Source organism: Pristiophorus japonicus, chromosome 11 (genome assembly GCF_044704955.1).
Source record: "Pristiophorus japonicus isolate sPriJap1 chromosome 11, sPriJap1.hap1, whole genome shotgun sequence".
In the NCBI taxonomy this organism is placed as follows: Eukaryota; Metazoa; Chordata; class Chondrichthyes; family Pristiophoridae; genus Pristiophorus; species Pristiophorus japonicus.
In genome coordinates this window covers 171,333,123-171,348,270 of record NC_091987.1, presented here as the reverse complement: position 1 = coordinate 171,348,270, position 15,148 = coordinate 171,333,123, and the positions used below count along the sequence as shown (strand labels likewise).

The following is a 15,148-nucleotide window of genomic DNA, read 5'->3' as shown; positions in this document are numbered from 1 at the left end:
AGTGATAACCTCTCTGCCTCTAGCTGTCACTCACTTCTCTTCTTGCATTCAACTTGATTTAAAAAAAAAATACAATGCCACAAATAAAACTTTGAAACCAACTCTTGTCTGAAGGATTTCTAAATGGCTGAGGGCGCTGCTAGGACTAGACATTGTAGGAAGCAGCGTTGCCATCTATATTTGTAGGCCTGTTAGTAATCCTATGTGCCAGATTCATGTCATTCTCATTATACAATTTATTTGCTTAGTTTACTGTTCAAATAATTGGCTGCCGTCGTATTATTTTTAAATCTGGATTTGAGGTGATAAAGTCACAATATATTAGTAAATAATTAGTAAGCCTTTGAACAGTGACAGTCATTTTGCAGATTTTCAAAATAATATACTGTAATAACTATTATAGAAAATCGACTTTTCATCTCTCTCAAACATCTCAAAGCGCTTTCCATACAGTGAATTACTTTGAATTGTAGTGATGTTATTTCAGCGAATGTGGCAGAAATTATGTGTGCAGCAGGATCTTTCAAATAGCAATGAGATGAATGACTTGTTAATAAGTCAGTGTTAGCTGTGGCTCAGTGGGTAGCACTCTTGCCTCAAGGTCACAAGGTTGTGGGTTGACTATAAAAAAATATCTAGGCTGACACTCCAGTTCAGTGCTGAGGGAGCGCTACACTGCCAGAGGTGCCGTCTTTTGGATGAGATGTTAAATCAAGGCCCCGTCTACTCTCTCAAGTGGATGTAAAAGATCCCATGACACTATTTGAAAGAAGAGCAGGGGAGTTATCCCTGGTATCCCTCAATCAACATAACAAAAAACAGATTCTCTGGTAATTATCACATTACTATGTGTGGGAGCTTGCTGGGTGCAAGTTGGCTGCCGCATTTCCGACATTACAACAGTGATTACACTCCAAAAGTACTTCATTGGCTGTAAAGCGCTTTGAGACATCCAGTGGTCACGAAATGCGCTATATAAATTCAAGTCTTTATTTTTCTTTCTTTTTAATTTGTGTTTGAAGGATCTTGATTGACAGGCGAGTGTTGGCTAGCGCACTGGGAGTACACAGGGATCTTTACTGTCGACCTGAATCACCAGCAACAGGTTTAATGCCTCATCTGTAGATTAGCACCTCTGACAAGGATGATACCAGAACTGAGAGGGTACAACTATCAGGAAAGAACATAAGAAATAGGAGCAGGAGTCGGCAATTCGGCCCCTCAAGCCTGCTCCGCCATTCAATAAGATCATGGCTGATCCGATCATGGACACAGCTCCCATTCCCTGCCCGCTCCCCATAACGCTTTATTCCCTTATCGCTCAAAAATCTGTCTCTCTCCGCCTTAAATATATTCAATGACCCAGCCTCCACAGCTCTCTGGGGCAGAGAATTCCACAGATTTACAATCCTCTGAGAGAAGAAATTCCTCCTTATCTCAGTTTTAAATGGGCGGCCCCTTATTTTGAGACTGTCCCCCTAGTTTTAGCTTCCCCTATGAGTGGAAATATCCTCTCTGCATCCACCTTATCGAGCCCCCCTCATTATCTTATATGTTTTGATAAGATCACCTCTCATTCTTCTGAACTCCAATAAGTAGAGGCCCAACTTACTCAACCTATCTTCATAAGTCAACCCCCTCACCTCTGGAATCAATCTCATGAACCTTCTCTGAGCAGAAGAGAAGGATGAGGAGTGACCTAATAGCGGTCTTTAAAATTATGAAGCGGTTTGATAGAGTAGATGTAGAGAAAATGTTTCCACTTGTGGGGGAGTCCAAAACTAATGGCCATTAATATAAGATCGTCACTAATAAATCCAACAGGTAATTCAAGAGAATCCTCTTTACCCAGAGAGTGTTAGGATGTGGAACTCACTACCACAAGGAGTAGTTGAGGCGAATAGCGTAGATACATTTAAGGGAAAGCTAGATAAATACATAAGGGAGTAAGAAATAGAAGGACATGCTGATAGGGTTAGATGAAGTAGGGTGGGAGGAGGCTCGTGAGGAGCATAAACATCGACATGGACCAGTTAGGCCGAATGGCCTGTTTCTGTGCTGTAAATTCTATGTGTATCTACGTATTTGAATACGGTTTGGATCTCCTTTATCCGGGACTCCCTTATCCGGCATCACCCCTCGTCCGGCATGATTCTGGTGGCCGGGGGCGCATGTGCAGAATGCGGCCGACCTCCACCCCGACTTTGCAGCCCGCTGATACTCGCTGGGGCCCGCTGACACTCGCTGGGGCCCGCTGACACTCGCTAGGCCTGCTGACACTCGCTGGAGCCACTGACACTCACTGGGGCCTGCTGACACTTGCTGGGCCCGCTGACACTCACTGGGGCCCGCTGACACTCGCTGGGGCCCGTTGACACTCGCTGCGGCCCGCTGACACTCGCTGGGGCCCGCTGACACTCGCTAGGCCCGCTGACACTCGCTGGGGCCCGCTGACACTCGCTGGAGCCACTGACACTTGCTGGGCCCGCTGACACTCACTGGGGCCCGCTGACACTCGCTGGGCCCGCTGACACTCATTGGGGCCCGCTGACACTCGGCCCGCTGACACTCACTGGGGCCCGCTGACACTCGCTGGGGCCCGCTGACACTCGCTGGGGCACGCTGACACTCGGCCTGCTGACACTCGTTGGGTCCGCTGACACTCGGCCTGCTGACACTTGCTGGGGCCCGCTGACACTTGCTGGGCCCGCTGACACTCGCTGGAGCCTGCTGACGCTCACTGCGGCCCGCTGACACTCACTGGGGCCCGCTGACACTCGGCCCGCTGACACTCGCTGGGCCCGCTGACACTCGGCCCGCTGACACTCACTGGGGCCCGCTGACATTCGCTGCGGCCCGCTGACACGCGCTGGCGCCCGCTGACACTCGCTGGACCCGCTGACACTCGGCCCGCTGACATTGGCTGGGGCCCGCTGACACTTGCTGGGGCCGCGCCAACACTCGGACCGCCGTGGGCCCGCCGACACTCAGCCCGCTGGGGACACCGACCACCTCCCCTCCTCCTCGACCTCGGACCACCTCCCCCCTTCCCTCGGGCTGACCTCCCTTTATGCGGCAAAGTCCCTTAATTGGCACAGGCCAGGTCCCGAGAGTGCCAGATAAAGGAGGTGCAACCTGTACTGGCTATCTGTCTTTTTCTGATACGGATTATACTGAAGTTATTAGCACAAACTGAAAGATAGACTCCGTTTACTTGTTGACTGCAGATTAACACATGCAACATTAAGACAGCGTGGTACATCGGAGCACGAATACACAGCACAGGGTGTCACGACATATATTTGCAGCACGCTTTCCACGCTCCCACTCCACATGGTTGCGGTCTGTCTCTTACACACGTTGCTGCAGATAGGTGCTGCGTGCAGTATGTGCTTCACACTGGAGGAGTTGTTCCAGTGCGGTGTTATCTGGATCTGAGAAGGACAAACCTCAGTCCCACTGACAGGTCTATCCCTGCAAGCTCTGTGTGTGAGTCGTGGAGCATGGTACACTCAGTGGGATGCAGTAGTTTTGTTGGGAAATGAATAAAAGCCTCACACGAGCACATAGGGGGTGATCTTCTGTATCCACCCTCGTGCTGCCCCTGCCCTGGGGGTGTTTGACGGGACAGTGTAGAGGGTGCTTTACTCTGTCTCGAACCCGTGCTGTACCTGCCCTGGGAGTGTATGATGGGACAGTGTAGAGGGAGCTTTACTCTGTGTGTAACCCCATGCTGTCCCTGCCCTGGGAGTGTTTGATGGGACAGTGTAGAGAGAGCTTTACTCTGCATCTAGCCCATACTGTACCTGAATTGAGAGTGCTCAAAGCAGCAGTGTTGAAGGAATAGCATTCTGTATCTAATCTGTGCTGTACCTGATTCCCATCACTCCATAACACAGAATGTTGTGATCCTCCTGATTGGGTCCATCAACCAAGATGCTGGCTGGGATTGTCTACCCTAATACGTAGTTAGTGAGTAATCCTTGTATGTACCTGACGTGGACGACCATATAATGAGATGTTGCTTCCTGTATTCAGAGGCAGGTCTATGTTGACATGTGCGAGGATCCAGCCATGGTAGGATTTCCTGATAACTGCTACCAACCAAAATTCTACTACCAAATGCAGGACGAGCTGGCAGCGCAGGAGGTACCTACTGGACTTGAGTGCACCACTCCAGGTAAGGGATATAGAGGGACACAACACACCAATTACCCCCCCTCCCCAAACAATGTGTGCTTTGCAACTCCATTTCTGAATGTATCTGACTTCATTGTGGAGGCAGATTAGTGCAATGGGTTGGAAAACCGACATTTCATCCATGGAAATAGGTTCTCGTCAGGACCGATCGGGAGGAAGGTTTCCTGCCGCTGCTGAAGGTTTACACTGACGGCTGAAGATTTTATCTCTCTGATGAAGATCTTATCTCTCCTGTGAGACTCTCTCTCTTTGATTAAGGTCTCTTTGTGATTATTTTCTTCCTTTGATCGCCTCCCTCAGGTGATCTTCACTCTCTGACGAAGGTCTCCTTTCTCTGATTGAGGTCCTTTTTCTCTTTTTCTCTTTGACATATTAGCTATCTGACCTCTCTCTGATGAAGGTCTTTCTCTAATGGCTATAAATAAAGATAAAAGGACAAAAACGAATAAAAAAATAATCCCAGAAAACAGTTGGAAATACACAGCAGTTCCATTGGCATTTGAAAGAGAAAGGCAGGCTTACACTTCAATAAAATACCTTCGGCAAAACTGATGTGAATGATGTAAAGTTAATTTGATCTACTTTAATCCATTCTTTCATGCAGAGGAACTTGTTCCTCGGGATAGTTCAGAAAGGAGTGTAAGGAGTTGCAAATGTGCTGATGGTGCAGGAGTCTATCTTCTTGGGTTGAGAGATAGTTCAGAGTTAGGACCTGTGGATCAGTCTGAACTGAGTCACTTCTATCCATGGTACTTTCACTGGATGGAAAGTGGCCCACACACCCCACCGTGCCTTTCCAGCCAAGCTATCCATCCACTTCCCTCAGCACCGGAACAAAACTGAGTTTAAAGGACATTCATACTGCAATTTGCATGTTGATTGAGACACGAAGTACAGCCAGAGGTCTGCAATCTGACCGTGACTAGAATGTTGACAAGTGTTGTGAGACTATCGTTAGCCAGTAGTCTCACAACACTTGGGGCTTGCAGTAAAACGGCATCTGATGCAAAAATAAATCCAGTTAAACTTTATTTGAATGTTTAAAAAGGCCTAGCAGATTTCTTATGTTACTAAAGAGCCAACAGTGTAGCTGGCTCTTTGTTCTACACTAAAACTGTCACTGGCATTCCACACGCTGGTGAGCAGATAGTATAACTTGGTGTTGCAGGTTGGCACCCCTTAAAACAGCAGTCAGTGTCAAAGTGTTACTTTTAGCCAAAAAAAGGTGGCAGGATTCATTCCAGAAAGAGCAGTACTGCACCACAAACCAACACAATAATAATACCTTGTGATTAACAGAGAACTACAAACATGAAGGCCAGGCTGTGCACTTAATGCAGCATTGCCACACATCTGATGTGAGCCTTATCATAAACCACATTGAGTCATCACTACTGAAACAGAAGCTCCATCACAACCTTTCTTGTATTTTTCTATTTTATCATGAATGTTAGTGCTTCTTTTGAGTTTCCACTCATAGAATCATAGAATAGTCTCTTCTTCTGAGGCAGTCCCCCGGAGTCGAAGATGACTTGCTTCCACATGAAAATGAGTTTAAAGGTGACTGATGAGATCAATGTGGGATCTACAGTCTCTGTCACAGGTGGGGCAGACGGTGGTTGGAGGGATGGGTGGGTGGGGTGCTTGATTTGTCGTGCGCTTCTTCCGCTGTTTGTACTTGGCTTCCGCGTGCTCCCGACGAAGAGACTCGAAGTGTTCGGCGCCTTCTTGAATGCTACTCCTCCACTTTGAGTGAACTTGGGCCAGGGATTCCCAAGAGTCGGTGGGGATGTTGCATTTTTTCATGAAGTCTTTGAGGGCGTCCTTGAAGCGTTTTCTATGCCCTCCAGGGACTCACCTGCCGTGACGGAGCTCGAAGTAGAGTGCTTGTTTCAGGAGTCCAGCATCAGGCATGCGGACAATGTGGCCCGCCCACCGGAGCTGGTTGAGCGTGGTCAATGCCTCGATGCTGGGGACGTTGACCTGAAAGAGAACACTGACGTTAGTGCGCAGGATTTTGCGGAGGCAGCGTTGGTGGTACTTTTCCAGTGCTTTGAGGTGCCTACTGTACATAGTCCATGTCTCTGAAGCATATAGGAGGGCGGCTATCAGTACTGCTCTGTAGACCATGAGCTTGGTGCCGGGTTTGAGATCCTGGTCTTTGGACACTCTTTTCCTCAGGCGGCCAAAGGCTGCACTGGCACACTGAAGGCGGTGTTGGACTTTGTCATCGATGAGTGTCCTTGCTGATAGTAGGCTCCCAAGGTATAGGAAGTGGTCCACATTGTTCAAGGTCTCATCGTGGATCTTGATAACTGGGGTGCTGTGCTATGTGGTGAGGACAGGTAGGCAGAGGACCTTTGTCTTACTGATCTTTAATGTGAGGCCCAGACTCTCGTACGCTTCAGTAAAGGTGTCAACGATGGTTTGGAGTTCGGACTCCGAGTGTGCACAAACGCAAGCGTCATCTGCATATTGTAATTCAATGACAGAGGTTGGAGCAACCTTGGATCTGAACTGGAAGCGTCGGGGGTTGAACAATTTACCGCTTGCACTGTAGATTATTGTTAAGGGTGAGCTTAAGCATTGCAGCGAGGAAGATTGAGAAGAGCATTGGCGCAATAACCAAAGGGCACAGAATTAGAATAGTACAGTGCAGATGGAGGCCATTCGGCCCATCGTGCCTGCGCTGGTTCTTCACAGAACAATCCAGTCAGTCTCACTCTCCCGCTCTTTCTCCATATCCCAGCAATTTTTTCTCCTTCAATTATTTCTCCGATTCCCTTTTGAAGGCTACTATTGAATCTGTATCCACCGCCCTATCAGGCCGTGCATTCCAAATCCTAATAACTCGTTGCATAGGAACGTTTTTCCCCTTGTTGCTTCTGGTTCTTTTGCCAATCACCTAAAATCCGTGTCCTCTGGCTATTGACCCTTCAGCCATTGGAAATAATTTATTTTTATTTAAATCCTATCTAAAGCCTTTATGATGTCAAACACCTCTATTAAATCTCCTCTTATCCTTCTCTGCTCTAATGAGAACAATCCCAGCTTCTCCAGTCTCTCCACATAACTGTAATCCCTCATCCTTAGAACCATTCTAGTGATTCTCTTGTATCTTCTAAGCTCCAATAAAGCCTTCCTTCGCACTCTTCTCTCTCGATAATTTGACCAAGTTGAAGTGAAGAGTCTTTGTTAAACTAATGTGGCAGGGGGATGGGAACCAATGCACAGAGACAGAGGGAAACAAAAAGGAGACAAAAGCAAAAGTCAGAAAGGAGATGAGTAAAAGTGGAGGGCAGAGAAACCCAAGGCAAAAAACAAAAAGGGCCACTGAATGTAAAGGGGCTGCAGGAGGGGTCAAAACTAAAAATCATGGATTAAAAACTAGTATTAAAACACTCTTACTAAACGCACGCAGCATTTGAAATAAAGTAAATGAGTTGACGGCACAAATCATTACAAATGGGTATGATTTGGTGGCCATTACAGAAACGTGGTTGCAGGGTGGCCAAGACTGGGAATTAAACATACAGGGGTATCTGACGATTCGGAAAGATAGACAAGAAGGGAAAGGAGGTGGGGTAGCTCTGTTAATAAAGGATGATATCAGGGCAGTTGTGAGAGATGATATTGGCTCTAATGAACAAACTGTTGAATCATTGTGGGTGGAGATTAGACATAGAAACATAGAAACATAGAAACATAGAAAATAGGTGCAGGAATAGGCCATTCGGCCCTTCTAGCCTGCACCACCATTCAATGAGTTCATGGCTGAACATGCAACTTGGCTGAAGGCAACGGAGGCCATCGCCCGTCCTTTCCCCAAGGGGAAAAAGTCACTGGTGGGCGTAGTTTATAGGCCCCCAAATAATAACTTCACGGTGGGGTGGGCAATAATCAAGGGAATGATGGAGGCATGTGAAAAAGGAACGTCAGTAATCATGGGGGATTTTAACCTACATATCGATTGGTCAAATCAAATCGCACGGGGTAGCCTGGAGGAGGAATTCATAGAATGCATACGGGATTGTTTCTTAGAACAGTATGTTACAGAACCTACAAGGGAGCAAGCTATCTTAGATCTAGTCCTCTGTAATGAGACAGGAATAATAAACGATCTCCTAGTAAAAGATCCTCTCGGAATGAGTGATCACTGTATGGTTGAATTTGTAATACAGATTGAGGGTGAGAAAGTAGTGTCTCAAACGAGCATACTATGCTTAAACAAAGGGGACTACAGTGGGATGACGGCAGAGTTGTCTAAAGTAGACTGGAAACACAGACTAAATGGTGGCACAATTGAGGAACAGTGGAGGACTTTTAAGGAGCTCTTTCATAGTGCTCAACAAAAATATATTCCAATGAAAAAGAAGGGCGGTAAGAGAAGGGATAACCAGCCGTGGATAACCAGGGAAATTAAGGAGAGTATCAAATTAAAAACCAATGCGATTAAGATGGCCAAGGTTAGTGGGAAAATAGAAGATTGAGAACATTTTAAATGACAGCAAAGAATGACTAAGAAAGCAATAAAGAAAGGAAAGATAGATTACGAAGGTAAACTTGCGCAAAACATAAAAATGGATAGTAAAAGCTTTTACAGATATATAAAACGGAAAAGAGTGACGAAAGTAAATGTTGGTCCCTTAGAAGATGAGAAGGGGGATTTAATAATGGGAAATGTGGAAATGGCTGAGACCTTAAACAATTATTTTGCTTCAGTCTTCACAGTGGAAGACACAGAAACCATGCCAGAAATTGCTGGTCACAGGAATGTGGGAAGGGAGGACCTGGAGACAATCACTATCACTAGGGGGGTAGTGCTGGACAGGCTAATGGGACTCAAGGTAGACAAGTCCCCTGGTCCTGATGAAATGAATCCCAGGGTATTAAAAGAGATGGCGGAAGTTATAGCAGATGCATTTGTTATAATCTACCAAAATTCTCTGGACTCTGGGAAGGTACCAGCAGATTGGAAAGCAGCTAATGTAACGCCTCTGTTTGAAAAAGGGGGCAGACAAAAGGCAGGTAACTATAGGCCGGTTAGTTTAACATCTGTAGTGGGGAAAATGCTTGAAACTATCATTAAGGAAGCAATAGCGGGACATCTGGATAGGAATAGTGCAATCAAGCAGACACAGCATGGATTCATGAAAGGGAAATCATGTGTAACTAATTTACTGGAATTCTTTGAGGATATAACGAGCATGGTGGATAGAGGTGTACCGATGGATGTGGTGTATTTCGATTTCCAAAAGGCATTCGATAAGGTGCCACACAAAAGGTTACTGCAGAAGATAAAGGTACGCGGGGTCAGTGGAAATGTATTAACATGGATAGAAAATTGGCTGGCTAACAGAAAGTAGAGAGTCGGGATAAATGGGTCCTTTTCGGGTTGGAAATCGGTTGTTAGTGGTGTGCCACAGGGATCGGTGCTGGGATCACAACTGTTTACAATATACATAGATGACCTGGAAAAGGGGACAGAGTTTAGTGTAACAAAATTTGCAGATGACACAAAGATTAGTGGGAAAGCGGGTTGTGTAGAGGTCACAGAGAGGCTGCAAAGAGATTTAGATAGGTTAAGCGAATGAGCTAAGGTTTGGCAGATGGAATACAATGTCGGAAAGTGTGAGGTCATCCACCTTGGGAAAAAACACAAAAAAAGGGAATACTATTTGAATGGGGTGAAATTACAACATGCTGCGGTGCAGAGGGACCTGGGGGTCCTTGTGCATGAATCCCAAAATGTTAGTTTGCAGGTGCAGCAGGTAATCAGGAAGGCGAATGGAATGTTGGCCTTCATTGCGAGAAGGATGGAGTGCAAAAGCAGGGAGGTCCTTCTGCAACTGTATAGGGTATTGGTGAGGCCGCACCTGGAGTACTGTGTGCAGTTTTGGTCGCCTTACTTAAGGAAGGATATACTGGCTTTGGAGGGGGTACAGAGACGATTCACTCGGCTCATTCCGGAGATGAGGGGGTTACCTTATGATGATAGATTGAGTAGACTGGGTCTTTACTCGTTGGAGTTCAGAAGGATGAGGGATGATCTTATAGAAACATTTAAAATAATGAAAGGGACAGACAAGATAGAGGCAGCGAGGTTGTTTCCACTGGTCGGGGAGACTAGAACTAGGGGGCACAGCCTCAAAATACGGGGGAGCCAATTTAAAACCGAGTTGAGAAGGAATTTCTTCTCCCAGAGGGTTGTGATTCTGTGGAATTCTCTGCCCAAGGAAGCAGTTGAAGCTAGCTCATTGAATGTATTCAAGTCACAGATAGATAGATTTTTAACCAATAAGGTAATTAAGGGTTATGGGGAGCGGGCGGGTAAGTGGAGCTGAGTCCACGGCCAGATCAGCCATGATCTTGTTGAATGGCGGAGCAGGCTCGAGGGGCTAGATGGCCTACTCCTGTTCCTAATTCTTATGTTCTTATATTCTTGTACTGTGTCCTGCTCCAACTCATTCTTTCACTGACCCTCAAAGCTATGGGATTTGTCTTCCCTTCCTCCTAACTGACTCAAGTTTGGTGTCATCGAATCACAATTTTTGACTCATCTTGTGTTCCCCCTCCTCAGTTCCATCCCAGCTGGCGTCCTACACTGTGGGCATTGGCTCTTCACTATGCATCTTAGTAAGAACAAACCCAAGAACGTCTCTCTATTAATGTGATAAAAGTAAAATAAACGTTGTGAGGTACATGGGATGAACCTTGTATGTTTCACCTGTGGATTGTCTTGCTGTTCTGGGAAGTTCCATGCCTCTGCTCTCTGGTTTCTCCAATGCAAGGGTCTCAGGATTTCAGGTTATTGGGAACTATGATTATGAACTCTGCCCTATCCATTTCATTGTGGCCTGTCCCACCATACTAGTTTTGAGAGCCAGGACAGTGCATAGCAATATCACTATGACCAACATTGTAGGCTAAAGTCAACTACTGGAGTGATTCAATAATCTAGCTTGGTGCTGTCACTTAATCAACTAACAAATCTCCATATTCCCCATTCATTATGTGCCCACGTGCTTTCAGATGAGACGTTAAATCGAGGCCCCGTCTGCTCTCTCAGGTGGACGTAAAAGATCCCATGGCACTATTTGAAAGAAGAGCAGGAGAGTTATCCCCAGTGTCCTGGCCAATATTTATTTCTCAATGAACACAACAAAAAACAGATTATCTGGTCATTATCACATTACTGTGTGTGGGAGCTTGCTGTGTGCAAATTGACTGCCGCGTTTCCCACATTACAACAGTGACTACACTCCAAAAGTACTTCATTGGCTGTAAAGTGCTTTGAGATGTCTGGTGGTCGTGAAAGGCGCTATATAAATACAAGTCTTTCTTTCTTTCTTTCTCTCTCAAGAGATAAGTACCTGGCAATGTTTCAAACCCTGGGTAATGTTGTTCAAGATTTTGTGAAAAGTTTTCTCAGCAGCCTTTTTCTTTTTTCTTTTCCTGAAAGCAACAACCTTAATTTGCTTTACTTGTTCTCTTTGTCTCTTTCTTTTTCTGATCCTCCATTTCTGTTCTGCCTCTCTCCTCCTTCAATGGCATGCTCTCTCTGTTTTCACCGGTTTCTCCTTCATTCCTTATAAGAACATAAGAAATAGGAGCAGGAGTAGGCCATACGGCCCCTCGAGCCTGCTCCGCCATTTAATACGATAATGGCTAATCCGATCATGGACTCAGGTCCACTTCCCTGCCCATAACTCCTTAATCCCTTATCGGTTTAGAAACATCTATCTCTGACTTAAATTTATTCAATGTCCTTCTCTGACTTAAATTTATCCAATGACCCAGCTTCCACAGCTCTCTGAGGCAGCGAATTCCACAGATTTACAACTCTCTGAGAGAAGAAATTCCTCCTCATTTCAGTTTTAAACGGGTGGCCCCTTATTCTAAGATTATGCCGCTTAGTTCCAGTCTCCCCTATCAGTGGAAACATCCTCTCTACATCCACCTTGTCAAGCCCCCTCATAATCTTATACTTTTCGATAAGATCACCTCTCATTTTTCTGAATTCTAATGAGTAGAGGCCGAACCTACTCAACCCTTCCTCATAAGTCAACACCCTCATCCCCGGAATCAACCGAGTGAACCTTCTCTGAACTGCCTCCAAAGCAAGTATATCTTTCTGTTCACATTTGTTTCTTAAATATCTCCCTCACTTTCCATCCCTCTCTCTCTATCTTATGCTTTGCGTTTCATTTTTCTCCTCTTGCACACTCTTTTGTCTCTTATACTCTAAATCGGTTTTAAATCCTGCAGCATTGCCAGCGGCTGTGTGGGGAGCAGCAAGGAGATGAGGAAGTCAGAGGGAACTGTGAATCAGCCAGGAAGATTCAAAATAAACCAGGGATAAGCCTTTGAATGAAGTAGGGTTGTGGGAATTAAAAATGCGGATGTAGGAATTTGACAGCTCAGCTCCTGCCAAATGTTGGTTGGAATTTCTTGAGCATCCAGACAATGGCTGTCCCTTTGTCTCACCCAGGATCCATGAACATGCAGCTTCCTTCTGATTGGATAGATTTGAGCCCTTCCTAGTCAAGGAGGGTACCTGTCTTCTTAGGCAGTCCCCTGGAGTCGAGGATGACTTGCTTCCACACTAAAATGAATTCAAAGGTGACAGATGAGCCCAATGTGGGACTTACAGTCTCTGTCACAGGTTGGGCAGACGGTGCTTGGAGGGACGGTTGGGTGGGGTGCTTGGGTTGTCGTGCGCTCCTTCCGCTGTTTGTGCTTGGCTTCCGCGTGCTCCCGGCGAAGAGACTCGAAGTGTTCAGCGCCTTCCTGGATGCTTCTCCTCCACTTTGGGCGTTCTTGGGCCAGGGATTCCCAAGCGTCGGTGAGGATGTTACATTTTTTCACGAAGGCTTTGAGGATGTCCTTGAAGCATTTTCTGTGACCCCCTGGGGCTCGCTTGCTATGACGTAGCTCGGAGTAGAGTGCTTGTTTCGGGACCCTAGTGTCGGGCATGTGGACGATGTGGTCCGCCCACTGCAGATAATCGAGCGTGGCCAATACTTCAATGCTGGGGCTGTTGGCCTGGAAGAGAATGCTGATGTTGGTGCACCTATCCTACAGGATTTTTCAGAGGCAGCGTTGGTGGTACTTCTCCAGCGCTTTGAGGTGCCTACTGTAAATGCAGCAGCTGCATTACAACCCTGGCTGAGATCCGCTAACTCAGGGTGGATCAGGGATCAGGTGCACGTGTTCCTTGATCTGCACTGAGGAGGCAGCTCTATTCCACTGAGTTTTCGTGGAAACCCGCTCCAATTCCCGTCTTTGATTCGCCGATGTGTTACATATTCATCGGTCTTCAGTTTACACAGGAACGCGTGGTTTGTGGTGCTTACTTTGTGTACCTTGTGTACAAAGTGTTACCTCGGCTTATCTGATTCTGGTTGAGTATTGTCTCATTAGCTAATGACCTGCCCTATACATACATATTGAATACTGTTTCTTTTAAAGTGCCGATGCAGTAAATTTAGACAACAATGATAAATATTGGGGCTTATCTGCCAGCCCAGATAAGTGGGACAAAGACATCAGGGCCATAAGATGCTAGTCTCGGAGAGTTAGAGTGCTCGAGGGACAAGCTTCAATGTTTTAAATGGCATTTTCTTAACCTTGACTGATTTGTCCCAACAGACAAGTCATGAGCAGTCACATCCCATCAGCTGAAGAGAAATTGTTTGTTTTTAAGACGTGATGTATAAACCATTCGATCATTTGTTTCCTCTACTTTCGCAAAAAAAGTTTGGCAAATATGTTTATATATGAACATAGGAAAAGGGGAGCAACAGCCCATCGATGTTTACCCTGACCATCAGATAGTGTAAGCTCATTCTCCATGATCCAAAACCACCAGTAATGCTAACTCCTGGGGGAGGCAGATAAACAGAAACAAATTGATCAATTTTAGCTAAATCTCCATTCTGGGCGGTAATCAGGCAGACTCTGGGTAACCACTGTTACTCATGACTCAATGAGCTAAACTTCCCCGCCGAACTTTATCGATCTTATCCTTATCTGGCAAAGATTTGCTGATCACCCTCACAAAATTCATAGCCTCCTCCGCTCCCGCTGCCTCCCTGAATGGGCAGTAACACATGTACACCGACCTCTGTGCAAAGAGATCGGGGCCGAAATTGCCCTTAGTGAGAAATTGGGGAGGCTATTTTGATTTATCTGGAAATATAGCGCCGGAGGGAAGAGCCGGAAAATTTGGGTCTTTAACTCTGACATCGCCTCCCATACAAATGTATTTGCCAAACTTTTTTTGCTCAAGGAGAGGAAACAAATGATCGAATGGTTTATACGTTACATCTTGAAAGCTGACCACGTCAGCGCAGCGGTGATGACATTAGCGCGACGCGTACAGGGTGCGCTGATGCGTAGTAACGTCCTTCCCCTTCCGTTAAAGAGGAGGGATGCTGCAAGGCCCACCTGAAGCCCACTGGGCCACCAGGGAGGGGTTCGGCCGAACTCAGGAGTTGGCTGACAATTAAAACAAAATGTTGGCCGCAGTGGTGCACCCTCCCCTTTAAGGGCAGCCGCACCACCCAGCCACTGGCAGCTTCCCGCCCCCGAAGCTGGCGGGGGCACTGAGCGGCAGCAGCTGCGCTCCCTCGGGGCAATTACCCACCCTGCGGGCAGAAAAGGGGTCGCTGCCGGACGGTAAGGGGTGGGCTCACGGCCAACAATAGGTCGGGACGCCAGGCGGGGTGGAAGCACAGGGCGCAGTGGAATTCTGTTTCCGTTGTCCCGGCTCGAGGGTAATTTCGGATGGGTCGACCCCACCGCCTGCCCCGGTCGGAAAGGCATTACAGCCACGTTACTGCCTCTTAGAGCCGCTAGTGGGCCTTTTTCTGAAGGGCGATTTCCCCCCCCCCCCTTTCCTTTTTGCCTGTTTAAATCCATATCTCCTTGTCCCAAAGCTTCAGTT

The 15,148-nt window shown here is 46.7% G+C and overlaps 1 protein-coding gene across 1 annotated transcript in view; it reads left to right on the top strand.

Moving 5' to 3' along the window:
• The window catches only part of ets1 (v-ets avian erythroblastosis virus E26 oncogene homolog 1), a 115,053-nt gene that overhangs the window by 8,393 nt on the left and 91,512 nt on the right, over nt 1-15,148 (top strand). Inside the window, exon 3 of the mRNA XM_070894264.1 lies at nt 4,039-4,180. Within this exon, the coding sequence (XP_070750365.1) occupies nt 4,039-4,180 (142 nt within the window). The remainder of the gene's footprint in view (nt 1-4,038; nt 4,181-15,148) is intronic.